This window comes from Notolepis coatsorum (assembly GCF_963971535.1).
Source record: "Notolepis coatsorum genome assembly, chromosome: 10".
In the NCBI taxonomy this organism is placed as follows: Eukaryota; Metazoa; Chordata; class Actinopteri; order Aulopiformes; family Paralepididae; genus Notolepis; species Notolepis coatsorum.
The window spans coordinates 57686873-57713091 of record NC_140174.1 but is presented as its reverse complement, the minus strand read 5'-3'; the positions used below and the strand labels follow the sequence as shown (position 1 = coordinate 57713091).

General features: G+C 43.9%; 1 protein-coding gene across 1 annotated transcript in view; it reads left to right on the top strand.

Moving 5' to 3' along the window:
* slc16a5a (solute carrier family 16 member 5a) overlaps positions 1-26219 on the top strand; it is a 51076-nt gene that overhangs the window by 10815 nt on the left and 14042 nt on the right. Inside the window, exon 4 of the mRNA XM_084323239.1 lies at positions 12778-13626. Within this exon, the coding sequence (XP_084179365.1) occupies positions 12778-13626 (849 nt within the window). The remainder of the gene's footprint in view (positions 1-12777; positions 13627-26219) is intronic.

Here is a 26219-nt window from a genome sequence, read left to right as displayed (position 1 = left end):
AAGTTATACATATTGCATATGCATTTGCATAGATGTAAAAATATATGTTAGCTTATGTTATTTTAACAAATAATTTTAGTTTATCAGAACCCCATATTACTCCATCAATCAATGATCAAACCATTCAAGTAAGTAACAAAGAAGAATATCATCAAATACAAGCTATGACATTAAGTTTGTTCAAAACCTTTTTGTCACAGTCAAGAGGGGCAGAACTAACACCTGTGAGCTGCAAAGAACACGTGGGACAGATGTAGCAGATGTTACAAAAACAAATGGCTGCACACAACCTTGCAGAGGCCATACATCCAACTAATGGAAGATAGTTAATTAACTTTAATTAACAGATTGCAGAATGGGTACAGTACAGTACAGCTCAATACACACAATTGTTAAGGGGATGCAGACCAGAGAAAGACTTTCGACTTGTTTACATCAGGGTCCCCCATTTTCAATTCGTAATGAAATTGCTATTATGTGTCTGCATGAACACACAACTGTAACTGTACTCAAAAATAACAAAATAAGGGTTGTCTCAGTTCACAACTATATTGGTCAAGTTTTGGGTGGGACTTGTCTGCGTCCCTACAGCTTCTTATTCAATTGAGCGAGATGCTCGGTTATGTCACACAGCCAGCTTGCATCTGACTGTTCAGACAATATTTCTTGAACCCTTAGTTACCTATTCCGCCTGGATCTTTTTTGTATTTTGGGCTAAAATTGTCAAAGAATGTCTGAGGAGTAAGTGCTTTTGGCTTTTTTCCTTTGTTACTTCATCAATACCTCAGATGTTCAACACACATGTATGTGTAAGAATGTGTAATAACTAAGGCTGTCAAAGCTTTATTAACGCATTAACCCACAATTATTTTAACACCGCTATTTTTTAACCCAAGACTAATAAAAAAAAAAAAAAAAAAAAAATCTTTTTTTTACCAGAGCTCTTGGGGGGCCACATCAAATGACGTGGCGGGCCGCATTTGGCCCGCGGGCCGTGAGTTTGACACCTATGGTCTAGAGCGTGGAACTCTAAACCTCCTCCCAGAGGGCAGTAGCTCATACTCTGCATGTAAAACATGGGAGGGGTCCAAGACAATTCTATTGGCTTGCCTTAGAGTAGCCTGTTAAAAAATAGACTGCAAGGATGGGTGACCTTTCACCCCTATGATCTTCCATGCAGTCTGCATCAGACGGACCAGTTTGGACTTTAGTTGTACAGACAGGTTGCCGAACGAAGCTGTAATACCGTATCTGATGAGACTCTCTAATACAGATTGGTAAAAAAGTTACATCAACTTTTGATCTATGGCGGCTAGGTGGTGTAGTGGGCAAGGCGCTCGCCATCAACGCTGGAGACGCTGGGTTCGAATCCAGCTCTCGGCGTTGCTATCAGCTTGGCTGGTCGTTCATACTAACACAATTGGCAGTGTTAGGGGTGGGAAAGCTGATGGGTGGGTCCTGGACTGTCAGGATGGAGGTAGGTGAGTTCCAATTGTGGTAGGCAATCACAGAGACGGAGATGGTATACTCTTGAACAGGTTCGACTTTAATAGTAAAGAACACAAGAGTAATACTAGGATACTATGCCGAGGGGCAAGAGGAAGAGGGAATAAGATAAAGGAGCTTATAGTGGTGGTCCAGAACTGGAACCGCCCGCGTTATCTCCGAACGCCTATAGTGAAGACCTGACGAATAACAAGCAGAAGGAAGGAAGGTTAAATAGACACCAAATACCAACATTCCACACACACCCCCGTGACAGCCAATCAGGAACCAAACCCCTAATTGACAGCACTAAATGACAGGAAAGACAAGTGACAGTAGTCAGGTGACAGATGACAGAATGGTGGGTGGTTCCCGACCGTAGTCAGTAACCAGAACGTAACAGTACCCTCCCCCGACGAACGACACCAGACGTTCACCTGGGGGCCTCGGGATTCAGCCGCCGGAAATCAACGATCAGGCTGGGATCTAAAATGTCCCTTTGAGGCACCCAAGAACACTCTTCTATCCCGTACCCCTCCCAATCCACCAAGAACTGAAACCCCCTACCCCTCCGCCTACAACCCAGTATCCTCCGCACCGTGTAAATGGGCTGACCACCAATAAACCGAGGCGGAGGAACCGTAGGCAGTGGCGGGGCCAAGGGCGATGAGAGGAATGGCTTCAACAGGGACACATGAAACGTCGGACTCCTGTAAGCCACAGGATTCACCCGACGCACCACTTTAAAGGGCCCTATAAAGCGAGGAGCCAGCTTCCTGGATTCCACCCGGAGAGGGAGATCCCGGGTGGAAAGCCAAACCCGCTGCCCAGGACGGTAAACCGGAGCCGGACGACGCTTGCGGTTAGCCTGCCGCTGGGTACTAACAGAAACCTTCTGCAGCGCCGCCCGGACCCGCTTCCACGTCCTGCGGCAGCGAGCCACATGTGCCTGGGCCGAGGGCACCTCCGCCTCCTGCTCTTGCTCGGGAAACAGAGGATGTTGAAAACCATATTGACACTGAAAGGGAGACATACCGGTAGAGGAGGAGAGGAGGGTATTATGCGCATACTCAGCCCAGGCCAACCTCCTACTCCACGTTGCCGGGCAACCGGCAACATAACACCTCAAGACCCCCTCCAGGTCCTGGTTGACGCGCTCTGTCTGCCCGTTCGACTGCGGATGGAACCCAGACGAAAGGCTGACGGAGGCGCTGAGACCGGCGGCAAACGCCTTCCAGAACCTGGAGGCGAACTGAGGACCCCGGTCCGACACGATATCGACTGGAAGCCTGTGGACCCGAAAGACATGCTGTATCACCAGATCAGCAGTCTCTCGGGCCGATGGAAGCTTGGGGAGAGGAACAAAGTGAGCCGTATCAGAGAACCGGTCCACCACCACCAAAATGGCGGTGAACCCGTCCGAAAGGGGGAGGCCAGAAATAAAGTCCAGGGATATGTGCGACCAGGGCCATTTAGGAATAGGAAGCGGCCGGAGGAGACCTGCTGGTGCACGGCGAGAGGTCTTACTGCGCGCGCACACCGGGCAGGCCGCCACAAAGGAACGCGTATCCCCCTCCACTGTCGGCCACCAGAACGCGTCAGGTTTGATATTCTTGGAACCGGGCCTATAGGAGATGGTAAATCGAAATCTTGTGAAGAATAACGCCCACCTGGCCTGGCGAGCGTTAAGGCGTTTAGCCCCTTGGATGTAAGCCAAGTTCTTATGATCGGTCCAAACAATGAAAGGATGTGCCGCCCCCTCCAACCAATGTCTCCATTCCTCCAGTGCCAATTTGATAGCCAATAACTCCAGATTACCCACGTCGTAGTTACGCTCGGCTGGTGACAGACGGCGAGAAAAAAAAGCACACGGGTGCACTTTCCCATCCTTTAAGCATCTCTGAGAGAGCACCCCCCCCCACCGCGATGTCAGAAGCATCCACCTCCACAATGAACGGAACCTCTGCATCGTGGCGGATCAATACAGGAGCGGAGGTAAACCGACGTTTGAGGTCGCAGAAGGCCGACTCTGCCCTAGGCGACCATTCAAAGCCAGGGAGAGAGGACTTAGTGAGAGCTGTTAACGGATTGGCTAAGGCACTAAAGTTGCGCCTGTAAAAATTAGCAAAGCCCAAAAACCGTTGTAACCCCTTGAGCGACGAAGGCCGTGGCCAGTCCAAGACTGCACTCACCTTGGCCGGATCCATGCGCAGATCAGCCTTCGTCAACACAAAGCCCAGGAAGGAAACGGTATCAGTGTGAAACACACACTTCTCAGCCTTAACGAATAGTTGATGCTTGAGGAGACGGTCTAGCACCTCTCGAACGTGCAGTTGGTGTTGCACCATATCGCGAGAAAAATTAGGATATCATCTAGGTAAACAAACACCGACACCCCAATCAAATCTCGCAGCACGTCGTTAACCAGGGCTTGGAAGACTGCCGGAGCATTAGCCAAACCAAAGGGCATGACCAAATACTCATAGTGACCATTAGGCGTATTAAATGCAGTCTTCCACTCGTGTCCTTCTCTAATCCTGACCAGATTGTATGCATTACGTAAGTCAAGTTTAGAAAAGACCTGCGCCCCCCTGTAAGCACTCAAAGGCAGTGTCCATGAGAGGTAAAGGATATCGGTTCTTGATGGAAACGTCATTCAATCCCCTATAATCAATGCACGGACGCTGACCCCCATCTTTCTTACCAACAAAGAAGAAGCCAGCGCCGGCAGGGGATGTGGAAGGACGTATGTGCCCCGCAAGCAATGCCTCCTCAATGTAGGTGTTCATGGCCAAGGTCTCGGGGCGTGAGAGAGAGAAAATTCGCCCGCGAGGCGGGGAGGTACCGGGTAGGAGATTAATGGGACAGTTGTATGATCTATGAGGCGGTAGTGCTTTAGCACGCGTTTTGCTAAAAACGTCCGCTAGGTCCCAATAGATCTCAGGACCCCTATCAAATCGGGATTAGAGGGTAGAACAGAATCTGCGACGCTCCCCACCATCCTGGAGAGAGAAGAAGGAGACAAAAGAGAAGAGGGGGGGGGGGGGGGGGGGGGGAGGGAATGGACAAACTCTCGCCGACGACCGACTTCACGTCGACCTCCGTTGAAAGCTTGCCCGAGCTCCAATTAATATGACGTATACACGAAGACAACCAGGGATGACCCAACACCACAACAGAATAGGGGGAGACAATAACAAATAATTTATCCCACTCCCACCCCCCACCCGCCACCCGGATGTGTACAGGAACAGTGCGCTGAGTGACGCTCCCACTGCCCAGGGGCTGACCGTCCAGGGCGTAGATGGGAATAGGAACCCCCAACTCCTCAACCGGGATTCCCCATTCCCTCACCAACCCCAAGTGAATAAAATTGCCCGCCGCCCCTGAGTCAATGAGAGCCTTAGTTCCCCTAACGTCACCCCCACAGTTAACCGCCACCTCCAAAAATGTACGTGTGTCTGATGGTAGTGCTGGGGTGAGCCCACCTGCTGGCGCCCTCTCAAGGCCCAGCGGAGCACCTCCCCTTCCCGACTGGCGCCGAGTTGAGCCGGCCTGGTCCCGACAGCTGCCGAATCGATGACCTGTGCGGCCGCACCGGAAACAGTGTCGCTCCTCGATGAAGCGCCGCCGCTCGTCGTCTGAGAGCGACAGCGCCCCCAAGCTGCATGGATTCATCACCCAGTGACCCACTCGTGTAATGCAGAAAAGTATCAACACCGGGAGGAGAAGGGACACGTACCTGGGTAGTAGTTTCACGCTCCCTCTCTCTCTCCTGATGTCGGTTGTCCATCCGTATGGCGGTGTTGATGAGCACTTCCAGCTGCTCCGGGATCTCACGCACGGCGAGCTCGTCCCTCATCCGTGCGGAGAGCCCCTTGACGAACAAGACCACACAGGGAATTTCGGGCCAAGCTGCCTCCCGAGCCACGATCCGAAATTCAATGGCGTAATCTGAGACCGTGCGGAGGCCCTGCCGGCAGGTGAGGAGCCGCCCACCGGCCTCGAAGATCGAGAGTACTCGGGAAGTATCGAAGACTCTTCTCAACTCCCCGGTAAAGGCGTCCACACTGTCGCAGATTGACGCCCCGCTCTCCAATTCGGCCGTAGCCCAGGAGAGTGCTCGACCGGTGAGGAGGGTGATGATATATGCGACCTGGGATCTGGAAGAGGGGAATGAACGTGGCTGCAGCTGGAACACGAGTGAGCACTGGGTGATAAACTCTCTGCATCCCTCCGGTGCTCCCGCGTAGCGGCCTGGTGGGGGTAGCCGTGGCTCCTGGGTCCGCTCCTGGTGCCCAAAAGCTCCCTGACTCTCCTCTGTGTTGAACGCCGCCTCTCCTGACGCCGTCTCTCCCACCGCCGTCCTTACCCCGGCCACCTCGACTTGTGCCTGCTGGGCTGTGAGTAGCGCAGAATGCGTTGTCTCCTGCGACGAGCTGACGAGCCCGCCCAGCCGAACCAACTCGGCGCTGACAAGCTGCTGGTGTCCCTCCATTCGCTCCTGCGCACTCCCCTGTGCCCGGAGCATCTCCATGATTGCCTCCATGGAACTCTGATGGTCAGGTCTTCTGTCAGGATGGAGGTAGGTGAGTTCCAATTGTGGTAGGCAATCACAGAGACGGAGATGGTATACTCTTGAACAGGTTCGACTTTAATAGTAAAGAACACAAGAGTAATACTAGGATACTATGCCGAGGGGCAAGAGGAAGAGGGAATAAGATAAAGGAGCTTAGTGGTGGTCCAGAACTGGAACCGCCCGCGTTATCTCCGAACACCTATAGTGAAGACCTGACGAATAACAAGCAACAACCAGGAAGGGGGTTGGGAATTGGCATAACGACTAACAGTGGGATGGGAGAAAAATCGGAAAAAAGGAGGGGGGAAAAAGATAAAAAATAAATAAAATAAACGTTTGATCTACACCGTGAACTCTAAGTATCTGCATTTAAGCCACCAAAATAAACTTTATCTACTTCATTGGCCTCACTGTCATCTTTCTAGTATTCTCTCTAGCTCAGGGGTTCTCAAACTTATTTATACCACAACCCCATTTTATTTAGGATTTTTTTTGGCCACCCACACACTCATTGGGCGCCACCCTCTTTCCCCATCTGTACTCAATGGTGCCAGCGTTATTGGGCGCCACCCTCTTTCCCCATCTGTACTCAATGGTGCCAGCGTTATTGACCATTTTAGCGATGTTTGCAGACCAGTCGTGTGTTCTGTATCATTAGCTGGAGACAATTGTATGGCTCATTTGACAGGCATTGTTCATAGTCCATCACTGACATACTATAATCAGTTAATTTCTACATACTGTAGTTTGTGCGCTATTACACCAAAAGAATGCAGTATTTTTTCATAGATCGCGAGATATGACGCGTTATATGCAATATGCCCAAATCGTTCTGGTTGATTGCCTGAAACCCCAAATACTTCCAAATCACTTTAAATTTACGTCCAGTAAAACACGACAGTGTGATCGGTACAGAAGCAATACCAGCAGGTTACCTAAGATAGACCATACCTCAGTCAGAAAGTACTCCAAAATGAATAAATCCCAGTCGATCCCATGGCGATCGCAATTACTGGTGTATATTGGGCATGGCTACCATACGGAAAATAATAGCTCTGAGGCACCAAATCTTCCACCGATTGCTATGTTGTGATCCACTCCTAGGCGGAAACAGCCGGAGTGGATCACAAGACAAGTGATATCCCCAGCTCCTAGTTCAAAAGGTAGGAGATACTGCCACCTGGTGAGATTCGATCGTCATTGCAATTCCAACGTAGGCAGATGAGCCAGGGAGACACAGGGAGCTCCGGCTGAGTGTATAGAACGGAAATCAAAGGAAAAATATCAAAGGATCAAAACCTGAGTATACTCTGGTTTTGATACTCAACGGTTGGCGGCGAAACCCGACTATACTCGGGTATGGCACTGAATGAGTTAATGTATTTATGTGGAAATAAGGAATATCAAAATAAAAGCACACGTTGAACTTGATCATGCATATTTATTAGAAAATGAAATTACAGCACAATGTTATCAATGAAATGAATGAATATCATCAACAAAAGCAACAAAATTGTTTCTGTATACACATTTATAAAACAAGGCATATTTAGCCAAAATATGTTGCCAGAACATAAAAAAAGAAAAGAAAATGCGTTCACATGCGCTTTTCAAGAATAAACGAGACTTAATGGGAAGGCTGTGCTTGTACATTTGAACATAGTTCCATGATACCTGGCTGCGTTGTGAGAAAGAGGCGGAGATCCGCTTCTACTCTGAGGCGAGATCTGTATTTATTTTTTATTTATGTCAGTGCAGAGAATCCGGCCTCACAGAGGTATGTTTATGCAAAGGGGACACGCTTTCTCAGCGCAGCATTACACAGCATTACATTACATTGTTCAATGAGCCCTTCTATGTGGCTACAGATGATGGGCTTCAAATAATTTTGTGCTACATTCTGTTCCTCCAAAAAACCATCAAGCAGAGTAAACACCCCAAAATCTCCGCTGATGATCCTGGAGTGCCACAAACGGAGTTTTGTTCAGCTCTCCATTTTAGCTGTGAGTCCAAACAGGTCTGTGTCCCGACTTTGGATCGTGACCCGTAGTTTGAGAACCGCTGCTCTAGATATTCTTTACAACCTGTTGAATACAAAGCTCTCAACCAAGTTGGTGCCTGATAGTCTAATCCCCCAGTTAGACATTAGGGAGGACAGAGTCCGCACCTCTCTTTATTTACATAAAGTGGTTTGGCTGCTTTCCCACCTGTTCCAGTGCCCTGCACTGGCGCTCCTATCCGTCCCTGCACTGGCGCTCCTATCCATCCCTACCCATGTAATGCTACACCTCTCTGAAACTGAAACTGAAAAATCTCCCATTGTTAACATTGAGGTGAAACATTGACACTCTGACCATCTCTTTGTCTCTATTATACTATTAAGATAAGATAAGACATTCCTTTAATTGATCCCCTTCAATATAGGGGGGAGGGGAGGTATGGGCAGGGTAATAGTATAAAGACATAAATACAGTATAAGTAATACAAAAATAAATATGAGAAAAAATAAACAGTGTAAACAATATGATTAACTCTGAATATAAAAAGATGAGAAAAATAAACAGTGTAAACAAAGGTGACCCTATCGGTTATATTATATGTTACAATAAAAGAAGAGTTAGAATCAATATATAGTATATACTATGAGTAAGAGTAAAGGTAAACAGTATACACAAGGTGCAGTATACACAAGGTACCCTAACTGGCATGATATATGTCATACATTGTAGTCCGTGCAGGTTTTGGTGGTTAAAGAGGAACTATCTTATAAATGGCCTTTTTGAGTGTTTAGCATTGTTTCCTAGCTATGTGAACTTATATTAATATGATCTATGTCTCAAAATTCTCATATTGGCGCATTCTTCCAATTCTCCTCTCACAATATTCACCCTCACTGAACTGAGTCATTTGAAAATGTGATGATTTGTGATGTCAGAAAGACACCACTGCATGATAATGGAGAGGTACAAGATGAGCTGCACACAGTGGCTGGACCTGGACCTGGAGCCCAGGCTCAAAACGGCTCGAGATCTTGAGGTAGAAAAATGCTGTTTTTGAGGACTTGATTAGAAATACAAAACAATGAATAAAAAAAAAATATATATTACAGAGGTGTTCCATAGACTCACAGGAATTGTGTAAAAGTGCCCAAATAGTGAAAGAAATAGTAAAATAGTTCCCCTTTAAGAGTCAGACACACTTAGTGGTCAGACATTCCTAATAGATCTTGAGTTCTGCAGCTGTTAGTTCTCCAGCTGCTGGCAGCAGTCCATGCCCACGGTTGTGGAGCCTGATTGCCGCTGGCACGAAGGACTGGCCGAGGCGGTTTGGTCGGGGGTATTAGGGTGCTTTCTCACTAGGCATCCGGGGCCGTTTCCAAGCACGATTGCCCCAAAAGCAGTGTAAGGGCTCGCGTCCACCTGCCTCATATTTATGACCGCACGCGTCTTTTTTCAATGTATCCCAATGGGGAGAGAGCGTATGCGTCCGCATGCGCCGCCTATAGGAAGTGCGCTGCAGTCGGCTTCTTTTTTCAGCTTTTTTGTGCGGCCGAAAGTTGAAACTTTCTCAACTTTCAGAGCGATGCGCTGAGCTCATTTTCAGACAACCAATCACAGCCATTGATATCTAGCACTCTGTTTGTAACCTGACACCGGAGCTGCCTGCCTGTCTGGCTGTCTCCCACAGACCATTGAGATTCGCGACAAAACACAAATACACTAATAATAATAACTACACGAATACACTACTAAAAAGCTAATAAAAAGCAAAGGGCGAACTGTGGTGTCAGGCAATAACTATATATATAATTAATATACAATAAAGTTATTAAAATATGCTATAATATGTGCAAAACCATGGCATGGCTGTAGATTTCTTTCTGTCATCTACAAGATGCGCTTCATGCACACTATCAGTGTTTTTGTGAGCCAGGTGGACGCGGTGGTTTGTCCCCGGCTTCCGTGCGCCGCCGCCGGCTTGATGCAGCAGCGGCGCACGGAAGCCGGGGACAAACCACCGCGCCGCCCCGCTGGCGCTTCAGCAGCCTCCACGGGCGAAATAACATATAACGTTACAGCGTACAGTTCCACACTGATGTACAGTGACACCCAGCAGAGTTTCTAGTTACAGTAGTGACGCGTGAATCGATAGTCCTAACAGTGTTTATTATTAAGAGTCAGATAGTCCGCACAGTGTTTATAGTCCTAACAGTGTTTATTAGTAAGAGTCAGATAGTCCTAACAGTGTTTATTATTAAGAGTCAGATAGTCCTAACAGTGTTTATTATTAAGAGTCCTAACAGTGTTTATTATTAATTAACGTCATAAACCAACTACCAGATTTATTTTGCACCAGGGAACTTGAAGGTTCCTGCCGCTTGTGCTAGCGGCAAAAGGGGGCGGGCTAGCGGCGTGGGGTCGTGGCCAATCAGAGAAAAGCTGAACACAAGTTGGTTGCCTTTAATATTCACGAGGAGGGGACGCGTGATGCAAGGCTTCTATCCTCACTACAGCCAACCAGTGGGAGGCATAGTCTAGCAACGTTCAAGACAGGGGAGGGAAGAATTGGAAATACGAAATTGGGATGGGAGAAAAAATAGAAAAATGGGGAGAAAAAGTGGATAAAAAAAAAAGAATCTTAACACTTTGAGTGCCAGCAGGGGGCGCCAGAATTAGCGCTTGAGTGCCAGCCTTTTTAGACAGATTTTCCGATATTTCATGATTTTCACGGAGCTATTTCTATATTTTATATTATGGCTATGTGTCTAATACGCTCGTCGCTTATCAATGACTTGCTTGCAGTCAACATGTATGAAACACACACACACACACATACACAGATAGGGGACACGTTGAGATATATGTGAAAAAAAACTCTGATTACCCCAAGACTGGTAAAATAGATTCCTTACCTCACATCAGATGTTCTCCAAAAAGATTATTCCAATTCCTGATCGCCATTCCAAATATCGATCGCGTTTATTGATCCAACGCTGGGTACTCGAAACACATATTCCACGCTGTTCTGAGGGTCGGCAATGAATGCAATCGGCTCGGGTTACATGCCTGATACGTAAAATGTGGATTCCGGATTTTTTCTTTTTCAATATTTCCATTGAGTACAATCCAATGGATGCATTGCCATCCGGGAGACGATAGGGGGCCCTGTTCGAGCTCTGAGCCAGTCCCAATGGTAACGTGAGGCTAGATTGATGAAAAATGAATGGAAATCGCTAATAAAAGAAATAACTATTAAAAAACGAGATTTCTCGTCATTGGCACTCAACGCATGGCATGAACTAACGAGATTTCTTGTGGCTGGCACTCAAAGTGTTAAGGTGATATTGAGAGGGCGCATTATATGATAAGATATCATCGGCGCTGTGTCCACAGAAAGTGTTTTTTTCAAGGCGGAGCGCTTTGGATATAAAAAATATTAATGCCCAGAGCGCTTCCAAAGCGCAGGGAGCGCTTATTGTTGCATCATCTGCGTTTAAACTCACTAAACTCTCTTCACTTCTCTCATGCTTCTCTCTTCCTCCAAACATAACAAACACGCCGCTCCGTCTCTGGGTGTGTGTGTGTGCATGCGTGTATGTGCGTGTACGTGACGTAAGTTGGGCGAGTGTGTGCACGTCTCATTCTATCTAATTTTATCCTGAAATGCTTTCTCCGAGAGCAAAGAAGGGTTGAAGCACCAGCTATAGCAAACCAACTAGGTGCATACCGCCACCTGCTGTATCGGGGTGTTGCTCCCTCAAGTGTGCTCGGGGACGAAACGAGATTGGTAGTGAGAAAGCTGGCCAGCGGGGGAGGGGGAACTATCGTTCTCGAAAACGGAACGGAGGCACGTTTCCTAATGAGAAAAGGCCCTTAGTCTGTGGCTGAACGTGCTCCTCATCTTGGTTAGCTCCTCATTGAGTGGGTGGGAGGGGTTCTCCAGGATAGCGGCCAGGTTCCTTCTCATCCTCCGCTCTCAAATTTCAAGACACTGAAATACTATTCTACATATCGATGGCTGAAACGCAAAACCTCCTACCTGAACATTTCAAGAGCCTTTTTCTTGCAGAATGCAATTTTTTTTAAGGATATCCAATACAATACACTGCTTTTGGCTTTTGGCAAATATCTTGCAGACAGACTCAATAGGTGCAGATAGGAGGTTTTTCATCATCCAAAGTGAAATCAGAAAATCATAAATTTAGCAGATAGGAGGTTTTGCATTTTTAGTAGGGGTGTAAAGGTACATGTATCCATACCGAACCATTTCAGTGTGTACCGTACCATACCGAACGGCTGTGTAGTGTACCGAACGAATACAACGGTATGTTAACCACTAACGACCGCCCACCGGCGGCTGTTTTTTCGCAATCTAATATAATTATTATTATTAAAAAAAATTACAAGTCGATTATTCATTTCAATATAGAATATTCGTTGACAGCCCTACAAGTACAATTAGTTACTGCACACTACATCACCCCTGAGTGGAACATGGAAAGCCAAACTTTCCCCCACTGTACCGAAAACCCGTACCGAACCTTGACTTCAAAACCGAGGTACGTACCGTACCGTGGTTTTTGTGTACCGTTACACCCCACATTTTTAGCCATCGATATGTTTCGTCTTTATTTTTTGCGATAAACATTTTGTAATGTGTCACCCTACTGAGCACTCAACAGAACTAACCATCTTCCCCTACTACTGTGACAGGTTTGGGCTTCTGTTTCAGCTTCCAGCCAGCCGTGACCATCCTCGGGCACTACTTTGTGCGCCGTCGCGCGTTCGCCAACGCCATGTCCTCTACGGGCACCGCCCTGGGTCTGTGTACCCTCCCCCTCCTGGGTAATTACCTCCACACGGAGCTGGGGTGGCGCGGCAGCTTCCTCGTCCTGGGCGCCATCCTGTTTAACTGCTGTGTCTGCGGGGCGCTGATGAGGCCTCTCGGGCCCCCCAGGCATCGCGGCCAGCCCCTGATGAACCACGGACCCTCTCGGTCGGAGGAGGAGGAGGGGGACGAGCAGACGGGTCTGAAAGGGAGACTGAGGACGTTGTGGAGTGGCTTGGTTGCCGCCCTGCGCAAACACATGGCTTTCGATCTCTTCTGTTGTAATGCGCGTTACCGGGTCTACGCCATAGGCATCACCTGGATGATGCTGGGCTTTGTGGTGCCACTGATATACCTCGTGCCCTACGCCACGGCCCACGACATGGACCACAGCCGCGCCGCCCTGCTCCTCTCCATCCTGGGCGTCGTCAATATCATCGTGAGGCCACCCATCGGCATCCTCTTCAGCCTGCCCTGGTTCAAGGGGCGACACATCTACGTGTTCGCTTGGGCCCTGCTGGCGAACGGGCTGAGTAACTGCATCTGCTGCGTCGGGGCCACCTTCTCCGTGCTACTGGCCTACGTGGTGGCCTATGGGCTGTCCATGAGCGTAGTGGGGTCTCTAATGTTCACCGTGCTCATGGACACGGTGGAAATGAGTCGCTTCCCCCCGGCCCTGGGCCTGCTAGCCATCATGGAGAGCGTTACACTGCTCATCGGGCCTCCACTAGCAGGTAATGTAAACTCACCAGGGGATGGGGGGGGGGTGTGATGCACTTACTCATCTTATAGAATAGAATAGAATAGAATAGAAATACTTTAATCATCCCAAGGAAATTTGGCACTACAAATCGCTCACAGTAAACATTTAGGTAGACAAACAAAGTCACGAATAGGAATAACAAAAAAAATACGGTAGGCGGCTAGGTGGCGCAGTGGGCAAGGCGCTCGCCACCAACGCAGGAGATGCTGGGTTTGAGCCCAGCTCTCGGCGTTGCTACCAGCTTGGCTGGTCATTCATACTAATACAATTGGCAGTATTAGGGGGTGGGAAGCTGGTGGGTGGGGATCGGACGTTGTGGACAGCGACTCCTACAGGTCGGTTGGTGTGCCTGCGCAGTAGAATCAGGAAGCGACGAGGGCGGCGTGTCCCTCCCACGCAGACCCTCGCCGCTGAGAGATCGCGCTGTGCAGGTGAAAAGATGCGACGGCTGCCTCCTCGAGTACCGGAGGGGAAACATGATGCAAGGCTTCGTCCACATTGCAGCCGGCTTGTGGGAGGCATGGCCTAACAGCGTTCGAGACAGGGGATGGGTAGAATTGGACAATATGAAATTGGGGACGGGAGAAAAATAGAAAAATGGGGAGAAAAAGTAGATCAAAAACAAACAAAAAATAATAAAATACGGTCCGGGATTCACATTCACATTATGTCAGGATCCATGTGTTTCATGTCAGAAATCAAAAAGCAAAGCGACTTGATTTATTGCATTCATAGAACATAGAGTTTCAAGTTTCTTTATTAGTTGTCATACAGAATACTTTTGTATGAAATGCTTCTTTCTGTTTTGCTCCTGAGAGTGTGCTAGATAAAATAAAGATAGTATAAAATAAGTATAATATAAGTATAAAATAGAAAGTCAAGTACGTAAACAAGTGTAAACTAAAATGTTCAATATACATATATACAGTATATACAATGCAGAGTAGAGAAGGTAACTGAGTTACAACAATATACAGTACAGTGTAGAAATGGTGAGGTATAGCTTAGCTTGTGGTGGTGAGGTGCAATGAGGTATGAGATGATGTGCAAATCTCTTACCAATAAATATAAAGTGTGTTAAGTGTCTAAAGTGGGTAAAGTGGGTGCTACAGTGAGTTGTTTATTTAAAGTGAGTGTGTACGTGTGGATGTGTGTGCTGTGGGTGTATTTGATGGTTTGTTACATAGTGTTATTGTTCATTGAGCATCCTGATGGCCTGGGGATAGAAACTCCTTCTGAGTCTCTCTGTGCTTGCCATGAGACTCCGGTATCGCTTGCCTGACCACTCGGGGTGGGGGGGGAAATCGATACGTAGTAGTACACCAAGTATCGATATTAAATTATTCATAAAAAAATATATATATATATTTCTTTTTGTATTTTTTCTTTTTTGTATAAGGAAGTTGCATTGTTAATTTCAATACCTGTAATAGTACAGTAGTCCACACACACGCACACATGTGCATTCAGTTAAGTTGGAATATGACTGTAATACAAACAGTTCAGTTTGTCAGGTACATACAACACAGATTATACAGTGTTTACATCTGTCTGCTTCTGCAATAAAAATGATTGAAGGGGGAGGAAACTAACTTTTTGGCTTACCAGCCAACTGGCGAGTATCTGATTTTTTTTACCAGCCAAACAGATTTTTTACCAGACAAAAAAAATCGCTAATTGTGATAATTACTTCTTTGTATGTCAAGCCGCGTCAATGTTGTGTATGTATCTGGGTAGCGTGAATATTAAAGGCAACCAACTTGTGTTCAGCTTTTCGTTCAGCGTTTCTCTGATTGGCCACACGGCCAATCAATCAATCCACTAGCACACGCCCTTGCGGCGCGACAGAAGCGCTGGTCTAACCAGCGGTGTTCTGTTGTGTGACTGTACTACAGCGGTGTTCTGTTGTGTGACTGTACTAAACTCTTCCACCACATGACCGACATTTGACATACAGTACACCTCCTATCTATGTTGGGATTATGTTTGGTCATGACAAAACAATAAAAATCGCTACTGTTAGTAATGCTGCCACCACCCACACTGTGCCTTTAAGACAGCACGGTGGTCTTACGACAGTGCTGTGAAGTACCGTCAAGTAGGGCTGGGCGATATGACGATATTATATAAATATCGGGTACAGTTCATTAACGATACACTTTTTAAACGTATCGTGGATATCGTGATGTTTTGCCCAAGAGGCTTGTGTCGCGTCAATCTGGTCCACACGTTGACACTTTTGAACAGCGCCGCCCCACACACACACTACTGCATCAAAAGTTACTACTTATGATAACAAAGGCATTCGTTTTGTGGCATTAATGGTATATAGTTACACTTTCAATAACATCAGCGTATTTACATAGCAACGACCGAGGTCGACCTAGATATAGCAAGCGTTCATATCTCAGCCCGTGCTGACTCAGTTGTGCCCATTCTGCGGTCTGTTAATAAAGTTTTCAATCAGACAGATGTATGGAAAGGCTTTTATTATAACATCCGTTGCAGTAAAATCATTATGCCTCCAGTCGTTTAGTCCTTCTGCGGAGCTAAAAGCTAAACGTCGGCCGCGGCGAGCTACCGCTGCCATTGTTATTGACATTGAGCTCTCCAATGGCGGAAGTAGAAAATGAATACGCGCTTGCCGATTGGTGCTAAGAACAGCAGAGCGGGTGCAAGCGATGTGACGTAATTGGCAGACGCGACTGTCAATCAAAATGATTCTGTTTGCCGACTGAATGAATGAGAACGTTATTAACAGATTGCAGCATGGGTACAATACAGTACAGCTCAATACAACAACAGTCAACAGCAGACTGGAGGATGCAGACCAGAGAAAGACTTTCGTCTTGTTTACATCAGGGTCCCCCATTTTCAATTCATCATATTTAATATCTAAATCATATAATATCTCATTGCTAAATATATGCAATATATAATCTAATAATCCAATAATCTAAATCTAATATATAATATAAAAATGCTAAATGCATGGGTATTTTATTTTGTCTTTAATGTTAGCTTGCAAACTCAAATACTGTCTTGGTAAGCCTCATAATGAATTTTGGGGAAAAAAAGAAAAACATCGTGATGCGTATCGTGTATCGCCGAAAGGTCAGAAAATATCGTGATATCATATTTAGGCCATATCGCCCAGCCCTACCGTCAAGTGTTGTGGTAACGTCAGTTGGGTTGGTGTGCTGTTGACGTTGTGCACAGTGCACTGGTTGAGCTAGCCCCTTTCGTGACTGCGATGTGCAAGCCAGGGGCTTTTGAGCATGAAATAAAATGTCTAACCTTACGTCGTAGTCCGGTGCTTTTTTGGAAACATTATAGTCATAACAGATATACACCTAGCTGGCTGCTTTGAGCACACGGGGCTAACGTTAGCTAAAACGCTAACTAGAAGCTAACCACTGTATACAGTTCCAGTAGACAACATTACACCTCTGTGATTTAAATGTGTCCTTAGTAACTTATACTCGATGGTTGTACTAGGGTTGGATGCAGTTCCCGTTGGTCAGTCTGTCTGTTTTCCATATTCTGCTGTGTTTATTATCTGTTTGCGAGTGCTCCGGATGGCTAGCCTAGTAGTACCGCGGGACTTTTATTATTATATGTCCGCGGGTTGGCCAGTACTGCGCAAACGTTTATTAAACATTATATGTCCGCGGGTGGTCTTGTGCAGTGCCCTCGTGGCACTGTCAACTAAAGCGAACACTCAGAAGACGTGCACCGTTTGCCAGTGCAGTGATTGCAGAATTTTTTATTTTTTTGTATACTCGCCAGACTGGCGAGTGGTCTTCATGAATCACTCGACAAACGTAAAAAATACTCGCATTTGGCGAGTAAAGTGGCCTAATTTCCTCCCCTGAGTGAGACAGACTGAACTTTATTTTATTAGATAAAAAATTTTGACAAAGTTTTACTTTGCAGTTGAAAAAAGGTAATAAATCGCAATATATCGCAATATTAATATCGCAATACTCAGCATATCGCAATATATTTAGTATTGCAATACTATCTTATCGTGACTAGGGATGGGTACCTTTCACATTTGAACCGATACGGTACCGGTACCTGTGAATCGATACCGGTACCTTTTTTCGGTACTTTAGTCTCAATAAACTTTATTTACCTACCTCAATCGTAAAAAAAAAAAATCCAAACTTCAAATAACTAAGATTTTTACCAGTTTTCGGCCTGCCATTGCTCCGACTGCTTTGTTGTTGAATCAAGTCAAATCCTAGGTAAGCATATATTGTGCGTGTGAACGTTGACATGAAAAGAAAAAAGGTAAAAAAAAATTAATTTCTTTTATTTTTATTTATTTTTGGTATCTCACTTGAATCGATACTCGGTAGTACCGACATGTTTCTGTTCGGTACCTCAAAAGTACCGAATGCGGTACCCATCCCTAATCGTGACTCAAGTATCGTGATAGTATCGTATCGTGAAGCCTCTGGTGATTCCCACCCCTACTGGCCGCAGCAGTTCAAAGAGGCAGTTGTTTGGGTGGCTGGGGTCTTTGATTATTCTCTTAGCCTTACGCTTGTTGTAAATGTCTTGGAGAGTGGGAAGCCCCCCTCCAATTGTGCATTCGGCTGAACGGGCCACTCTCTGTAGTCTGCTACGGTCTTGTGCAGTGCTATTCCCAAACCAGGAGGTGATATAGCCAGTCAGGATGCTCTCTATTGTGCATGAGTAGAAGTTCTTAAGGATCTTCTGACTCACTTGGAACTTCCTTAGGCGCCTAAGGAGGTGTGGTATAATTATCAAACTCAGGTTAAATACAACTGGATCCTAAGTAATTTCATCAAGAATCATTATAAAATGTGCATATATATATTTTTGAACAGTTTCCCATAATCAATCATGTTAGTTTTATTAACCACCAGGTTAACGGTTATTAAAATGTTTTTGTACACATTAGCCTTATGTGTAAATCCTATTCCTAATAATTATGCACACAATTTTGTTTTTCACCCTGTGCACTCTGACCACACAGAGACAGTGCTCACATGTATGTAATAGTTTTATTACTATGCCTGTATGCACAACCATCACATTAGCTCCCCTGAGTCACGACATGAACGACTGAAGGTATGCCAAGATATTTGCACAGCTATAGCTTCTAATGATTATGTTAATTGTTGTTTGATATCAGAGTTGAGGACCACTCATTGATATAGGTATTTTGAGCGATTAATAAAAGAAAAGGGTGATATCTATTCCCACATCTCTGATATCAAAATAACACAGACCGCAGTCCAGTCGATCATGTCATGAATCATGTATATAAATAATACTATTTTAAACTATTAGGCCAACCAACAGATCACATTGGCCAACATTTTCATTATTTTAATTATTTTCTATTTTATTCATTATCTGATAACCAATGAATTACATCGGTCCCATTCTTGTACCATACCTATTCACGTTTACCTGTTCCAAACAACCCTGGTATATTATACATTAATCTCACCCACATTATAAGAAAGAAAAGTGAGTATTGTGGTATAATTATAATATAATATTCTCATGTAAATATATTCCCCTCCCCTCTCCCCAAACCTGTACACCCCCCCCCCCCCCCCCCCCCATCTGACCTATCAAATTGGACCACACCCCCCCCCCTTGTTACCTATATAGGTCTCCTCCCGAGATCTATCGGGGTCTTTTACCTGGGTCATTTCAGCTGATTACCTGGGGGGAAGCCCTCAGCCATTCTCTCTATGTATTCTATCTGTTTGGTTAATAAACCTTGTTATTATCCAAACCTCGGTTGACTGAGAACATTCTTCATCAGGATATCTACAAATATCCCACAATGGCGTTGCCATGCCTTCTTGATAACACTGTCAATGTGTGTGGTCCATGTCAAGTCCTCGGATATGTGGACTCCGAGGTAGGGGTGGGCGATATAACGATAATGATAAATATCGCGATGTATTTTAATAATCGATATCGAATATCGAAATAAAATAAAAATCGTTTTTTTTTTTTTTACTTTTTTTACTTTTTTTACTTTTTTTTTTTTACCTGCAACAGGGCAGTTTTAAAACCAGAGACAGTGGACAGACTTGTCTTTCTTGCCTGCAACTTAAAGTAATGGCTTTGCTTGTCCAAATGACAATACTGACCAAATTGAGATTTATTTTTCTCTTGTCCATTTATTTTGTTTGCTTTCTAATTTAAAATACAGTTTGAAACCGTCTGTACACAGTAGGCTATGTGTGCTAGCAGAACTAGACTCCAGTCATGAGTCACGGTGCACATGTGCAGTGGTTTGTCCACCAAAAAAGCGCCAAAAGATCGAAAATAAACGAGCAGAGCCAGAACTGTTCAACTCCCCTGGAGCCACAGCCAGCAGAGAAGCCGGTTTACTTTCGCTTTTAAACCAGCAGCCTGAGAACTGGAGTGTGAGGGGATGTAACACTAAAGATGGCGGCAATGACAAAGAATTGCTGCAAAATAAACATACATCTGTTGTAAAAAAAAATAATAATAATTAATACTTATAACAATTCGATAATTATCGATATCGAGAAATATGATAACATTATCATATCGTTATCGCGATATGATTTTTTTCCATATCGCCCAGCCCTACTCCGAGGTACTTAAAACTGTTCACTCTTTCAACCGGTGCCCCGTTGATGCTGAGGGGGCTGTAGTCCCTGACCCCAGGCATTAAAGTTTTCCGTTTTGAGACGGATTTCCGTCAATTTGATTATATTTAAATTGTATATTATGGAAGCAAATGAGTGCCAGAAGTATTTGAATTTAATCAGACACCGCATTTATAGCATTGAAAATAATAACTTTGAAAACATGTATCTGAATTTGAAAACATGTATCTGAATTTTTTCAGACACCGCATTTTTGTATCTGAATTATTTCAGACACCGCATTTATAGTTTCAGACACCGAATTTATAGCATTGCAAATAAATACTTTGAAAATCATGTATCTGAATTTCTTTGCTCCGAATTTACCTATGCGAAATAAAAATGCAGTGTTAATAAAACAATTCAAATGCATAATAAAATTCAATTCGATGCCAAAAAAAAAATTCAATGCATAATTGCGGTGTATATAATTCAATGTCAAAAATTCGATGCATAATTGCGGTGTATGGAATTCGATGTAAAAAACCAACATCCGGGTATCCAGCTGCAGAACCACAGAACCACCACAGCAGCAGCAGGCTGAGGCCCCTCGCTTCCATTGGCTGATTTGGGTCACGTGATTTTGGGTCCCACTATCACACCTATCACACCGATCCCACCTATCACACCTCTCACACCTATCACACCTATCCCACCTATCACACCTATCACACCTATCACACCTCTCACACCTCTCACACCTATCACACCTATCACACCTCTATACCCATTCTGCAATCTGTTAATAAAGTTTTCAATCAATCAATCAATCAATCCGCGCCTGTGACGTCACTGTACCCATTCTGCAATCTGTTAATAAAGTTTTCAATCAATCAATCAATCCGGGCCTGTGACGTCACTGTACCCATTCTGCAATCTGTTAATAAAGTTTTCAATCAATCAATCAATCAATCGGTCACTGTACCCATTCTACAATCTGTTAATAAAGTTTTCAATCAATCAATCAGATCAATCAATCAATCAATCCGGGCCTGTGACATCACTGTACCCATTCTGCAATCTGTTAATAAAGTTTTCAATCAATCAATCAATCAATCGGTCACTGTACCCATTCTACAATCTGTTAATAAAGTTTTCAATCAATCAATCAGGGCCTGTGGCGGTCACGTGTACCCATTCTGCAATCTGTTAATAAAGTTTTCAATCAATCAATCAATCAATCCCGCAGTGCATCAGCCAATGCCCGCAGTGCAATACTCCAATTCAGCCATTGGGTGGGACGGTCACGTGACCCAAATCACGTGACCCAAATCAGCCAATGGAAGCGAGGGGCCTCAGCCTGCTGTGGTGGTTCTGTGGTTCTGCAGCTGGATACCCGGATGTTGGTTTTTTACATCGAATTCCATACACCGCAATTATGCATCGAATTTTTGACATCGAATTATATACACCGCAATTATGCATTGAATATTTTTTTTGGCGTCGAATTGAATTTTATTATGCATTCGAATTGTTTTATTAACACTGCATTTTTATTTTGCATAGGTAAATTCGGAGCAAAGAAATTCAGAATTTCAGTGTCTGAAACTATAAATGCGGTGTCTGAAATAATTCAGATACAAAAATGCGGTGTCTGAAAAAATTCAGATACATGTTTTCAAATTCAGATACATGTTTTCAAAGTTATTATTTTCAATGCTATAAATGCGGTGTATGATTAAATTCAAATACTTCTGGCACTCGTTTGCTTCCATAGTATATGTAATATTTTGATTTATATTTATAAAAAAATATATATCTTTAACTTTTTTTTAAACAAATATAAAGTTTGCCAATAGGGATGTATAAGTAGTATTGGCAGTGGTAGTAGTCGTAATAGTAATCCAGTCTATTTATTTTATTTTTTTGAAAAAATAAACTAGCTCAACACAGGTATAATAACTTTATTTGTATAGCACTTTTCATACAGAGGTTGCAGTTCAAAGTGCTTCACAACAGTAAAAAATACAGGCATAAGCGAGCATAAAAAGATAGACAGGTAGAATCACAGTGTTTCACATTAGGATCTAGCATCCCAATAGGCTCTCCGCTTACAGTTTTCAGTAACACAAATAGTAAAAATAGTTTAAAATGATTCAGTTTAAAAATAGTAAAAAAAATTATAAAATAGAACGGACATAAAAAATACAGGCATGAGCGAGCATAGCAAGATATGGCTATGGCTAATTCCCAACATACTTCCCAGTACATATTGCTGTAACTTTAGTGATATTAGATCACAGGGACACGAACCCACACTGTAACTTTAGTGATACTAGATCACAGGGACTCGAACCCACACTGTAACTTTAGTGATACTAGATCACAGGGACTCGAACCCACACTGTAACTTTAGTGATACTAGATCACAGGGACTCGAACCCACACTGTAACTTTAGTGATACTAGATCACAGGGACTCGAACCCACACTGTAACTTTAGTGATATTAGATCACAGGGACTCGAACCCACACTGTAACTTTAGTGATACTAGATCACAGGGACTCGAACCCACACTGTAACTTTAGTGATATTAGATCACAGGGACTCGAACCCATACTAAATAGTGGGACCTATTGCATGAACAAATAATCACAGTGTTTCACATTTGGATCTAGCAAATAATAAAAATAGTTTAAAATGATTCAGTTTAAAAATAGTCATCAGTAAGAAGTAAAAAGTGCAATAACCGACACATGAATTTGATAGGCAGTGTATAAGAGTAGGCAGGGTAAGAATAGTGCAGGTAAATACAAGTTGTGTCAGGATATCCCTGATGTTTCCTCTTGCCACTAGGTGGTAGCAGATATCTATCAGTGAAATGCCTGAGCAAAGAGATAGGTTTTAAGCTGTCTTTTAAAGATGTCTAGCGAGTTGGCTTCCCTGATGTTTTGGGGTAGTTTGTTCCATAGTTTTGGGGCATAGTTGATGAAGGCTGCATTACCGATCCTCTTTTGACTGCTTCTGGGAGTCTCTAGTAGTCCAGCAGCTGATGATCGCAGTGTTCTTGCTGGTGTGTAATTTATTAGAGTGTTGGCGATGTAGCTAGGTCCCTGTCCATTTAGAGCTTTGTATGTAAGGAGAAGGACCTTAAAGTCAATTCTAAATGTTACAGGAAGCCAATGTAAAGCAGCTAAGACTGGACTAATGTGCTCTCTCCTTTTGGTTCTAGTTAGCAGTCGGGCTGCAGAGTTTTGGATTAGCTGAAGCCTCTCTGTGGTTTTCTTAGGGAGACCTGTGAAAAGTGCATTACAGTAGTCTAACCGGCTAGATATGAATGCATGAATTAGCTTCTCAGCATCGTTCTGATTAATAAATGGTCGTACTTTTGCTATATTTCTGAGATGGAAGAACGATGTTTTCGTCACTTTGCTAATATGAGAATTGATGTTCAGTTCTGAATCTATGATAACCCCAAGACTAGTGACCTCAGATTTGATCCAAGGGGTTAGTCCCCCCAGGTTCTTTATTAATGTTTCTTTTCTAGTTTTGGAGCCGATAATTAGAATTTCAGTTTTGTTCTCGTTTAGTTTCAGGAAGTTCTTACTCATCCATTTATTTATTGCCAGTAAGCAGTCTGTAATGGAGCTAATCGCTGTAGCATTTGGTTCAGCAGATATGTACAGTTGTGTATCATCCGCATAGCTATGGAAATCTACATTATGTTCTCTGATGATATCACCCAGCAGTAACATGTAAAGGGAGAAGAGTAAAGGACCTAAGCAACTCCCTTGTGCAACTCCATAGTTGTTGTCGTATATATCAGACATGTGATCTCCTAGTTTAACATAGAATTTCCTCCCTCTGATGTATGTTTTAAACCAGCCCAGCACATGTTCTGAGAAACCGACATGGTTTTCAAGACGATCGATTAGAATATCGTGATCGATTGTATCAAATGCTGCACTGAGATCTAACAGGATAAGGATGGAGATCTTATTCTCGTCAGAGTTTAGTCTGAGGTCACTGATTATTTTGGTGAGGGCAGTTTCAGTGCTATGATATTTTCTGAATCCTGACTGAAATTCTTCTAAGATGTTGTTTTCTTCAAGAAAGGAATTTATTTGAACTGAAACTATCTTTTCAAGTACTTTACTAATGAATGGTAGGTTGGATATTGGACGATAATTTGCCATTTCATTACTATCCAAGTTAGGTTTTTTTAGTAATGGCTTTACAACTGCTGTTTTAAAGGCATCCGGGAAAATACCAGTCCTAAGGGAAGTGTTTATGATATCTAGCACAGGACTTGAAACACTATTAAATACCCGTTTGAAGAAAGCTGTAGGTATAGGGTCAATGTCTGAGGTGGAGGAGTTACATTCTGAGACAGTTTTGCAGAGTACATCTAATGTGATGCATGTGAAACTTCTCATGGTTACATTGCACGGTTTGCCGCAATCAGCTTTATTTCCATCATGAGTAATGCTGGCCCTGATCAAGGTTATTTTGTTGTTAAAGAATAGTGCAAGTTCTTCACACTTAACCGTTGATGACTGAGGAGGTGTAGGGGCAGTGTTGAGTAGTACATTAATAGTGGAAAAGAGGATTCTGGAGTTTCCAGCATTTTCTGTAATGATTTTAGAGAAGTAATCTTTCCTTGCTAAGCGGATGGTTTTATTATAAGCAGTTAAAGCATCTTTGTATATATCACAGCATATGGTGGTTTTTGTTTTTCTCCATTTTCGCTCCGCTGCACGACATTTCCTTTTTTCTTCGTTGACCGTATTATAGTTTAACCAGGGCGAGGCTCTAGTTTTCTTCTTTTTCGTTTTTAATGGGGCGACAGAATTTAATATAGATGACATTGCATCATTGAGATTTTCTACCATTTCATTTAGAGAGCTGTCATGATTGTGTGGTTCATGTAGTCTGATAAGATCAATGAACTTTGATTCAGCTTTGTCGTTTAAGAGCCTCTTTTTAACTATGATTTCTTTTTTTGTTTTAGTAAGGGTTATTTGAGTATCAAAAAATATACAGTGATGGTCGGAGAGAGGTAATTCAGTTATTGAGATATTTGTTATGCTTAGCCCAGTTGTTGTTATAACTAAGTCTAGTGTATTCCCAAGCCTGTGAGTTGCATTTGTTATATGCTGTATTAGGTCAAAGCTATCCAGTAGATTTTTTAGTTCTATAGTTTTGGAGTCTGTTTTCTTATTAAAATGGATGTTCAAGTCTCCATTTAGGATCACCTTATCATATCCGGTAACACATAGTGAGATCAGTTCAGAGAGCTCCTGTATAAATATTGGTGAGTGTCTAGGCGGGCGGTATATTGTGACAATAATAGTTGATTCTGTTTTTAGTTCAATGGCAAGATATTCCATTGACATGAACTCGCCTAGTTCTGTGATTCTAAACAAGAGTTTTGAGGAGAAGATTGCTGCAACTCCTCCGCCCCTTTTATTTTTTCTGGGTATTTGAAAAAAGTTATAGTCTGGTGGACAAGCTTCTATCATTATTGATATAGCTGTGTCATTATTTAGCCATGTCTCTACTAGGCAGATGCAATCTAAGTTATTTCCTTTAATCAGATAATTTACTAAGAATGTTTTATTATTCAGTGATCTGACATTTAGGAAAGCTAATTTTATTTGTTGGACTTCTTTAGAGGAGGTCTGCTTTGGCTTGACCGTGATGGCCCTGAGGTTAATAGCAGGTAAACGCATTGATGGCGTATATTTTTCACCATGCCATTGGCTGGTTATGATTACTGGTATGTTTTGAGAGATGGCATGGCAATTGTGCTATACTGCACTGCACTGACTGTACTGTGCTTTCGGGGACATTTGATCAGACGAGATGGCCTTGTGTGATATGGGGGGGGGGGGGGGACGCCTTGTGCTGCTGCACTTCGTGGTGTGATTGTGTCCTTCATGACTATCTC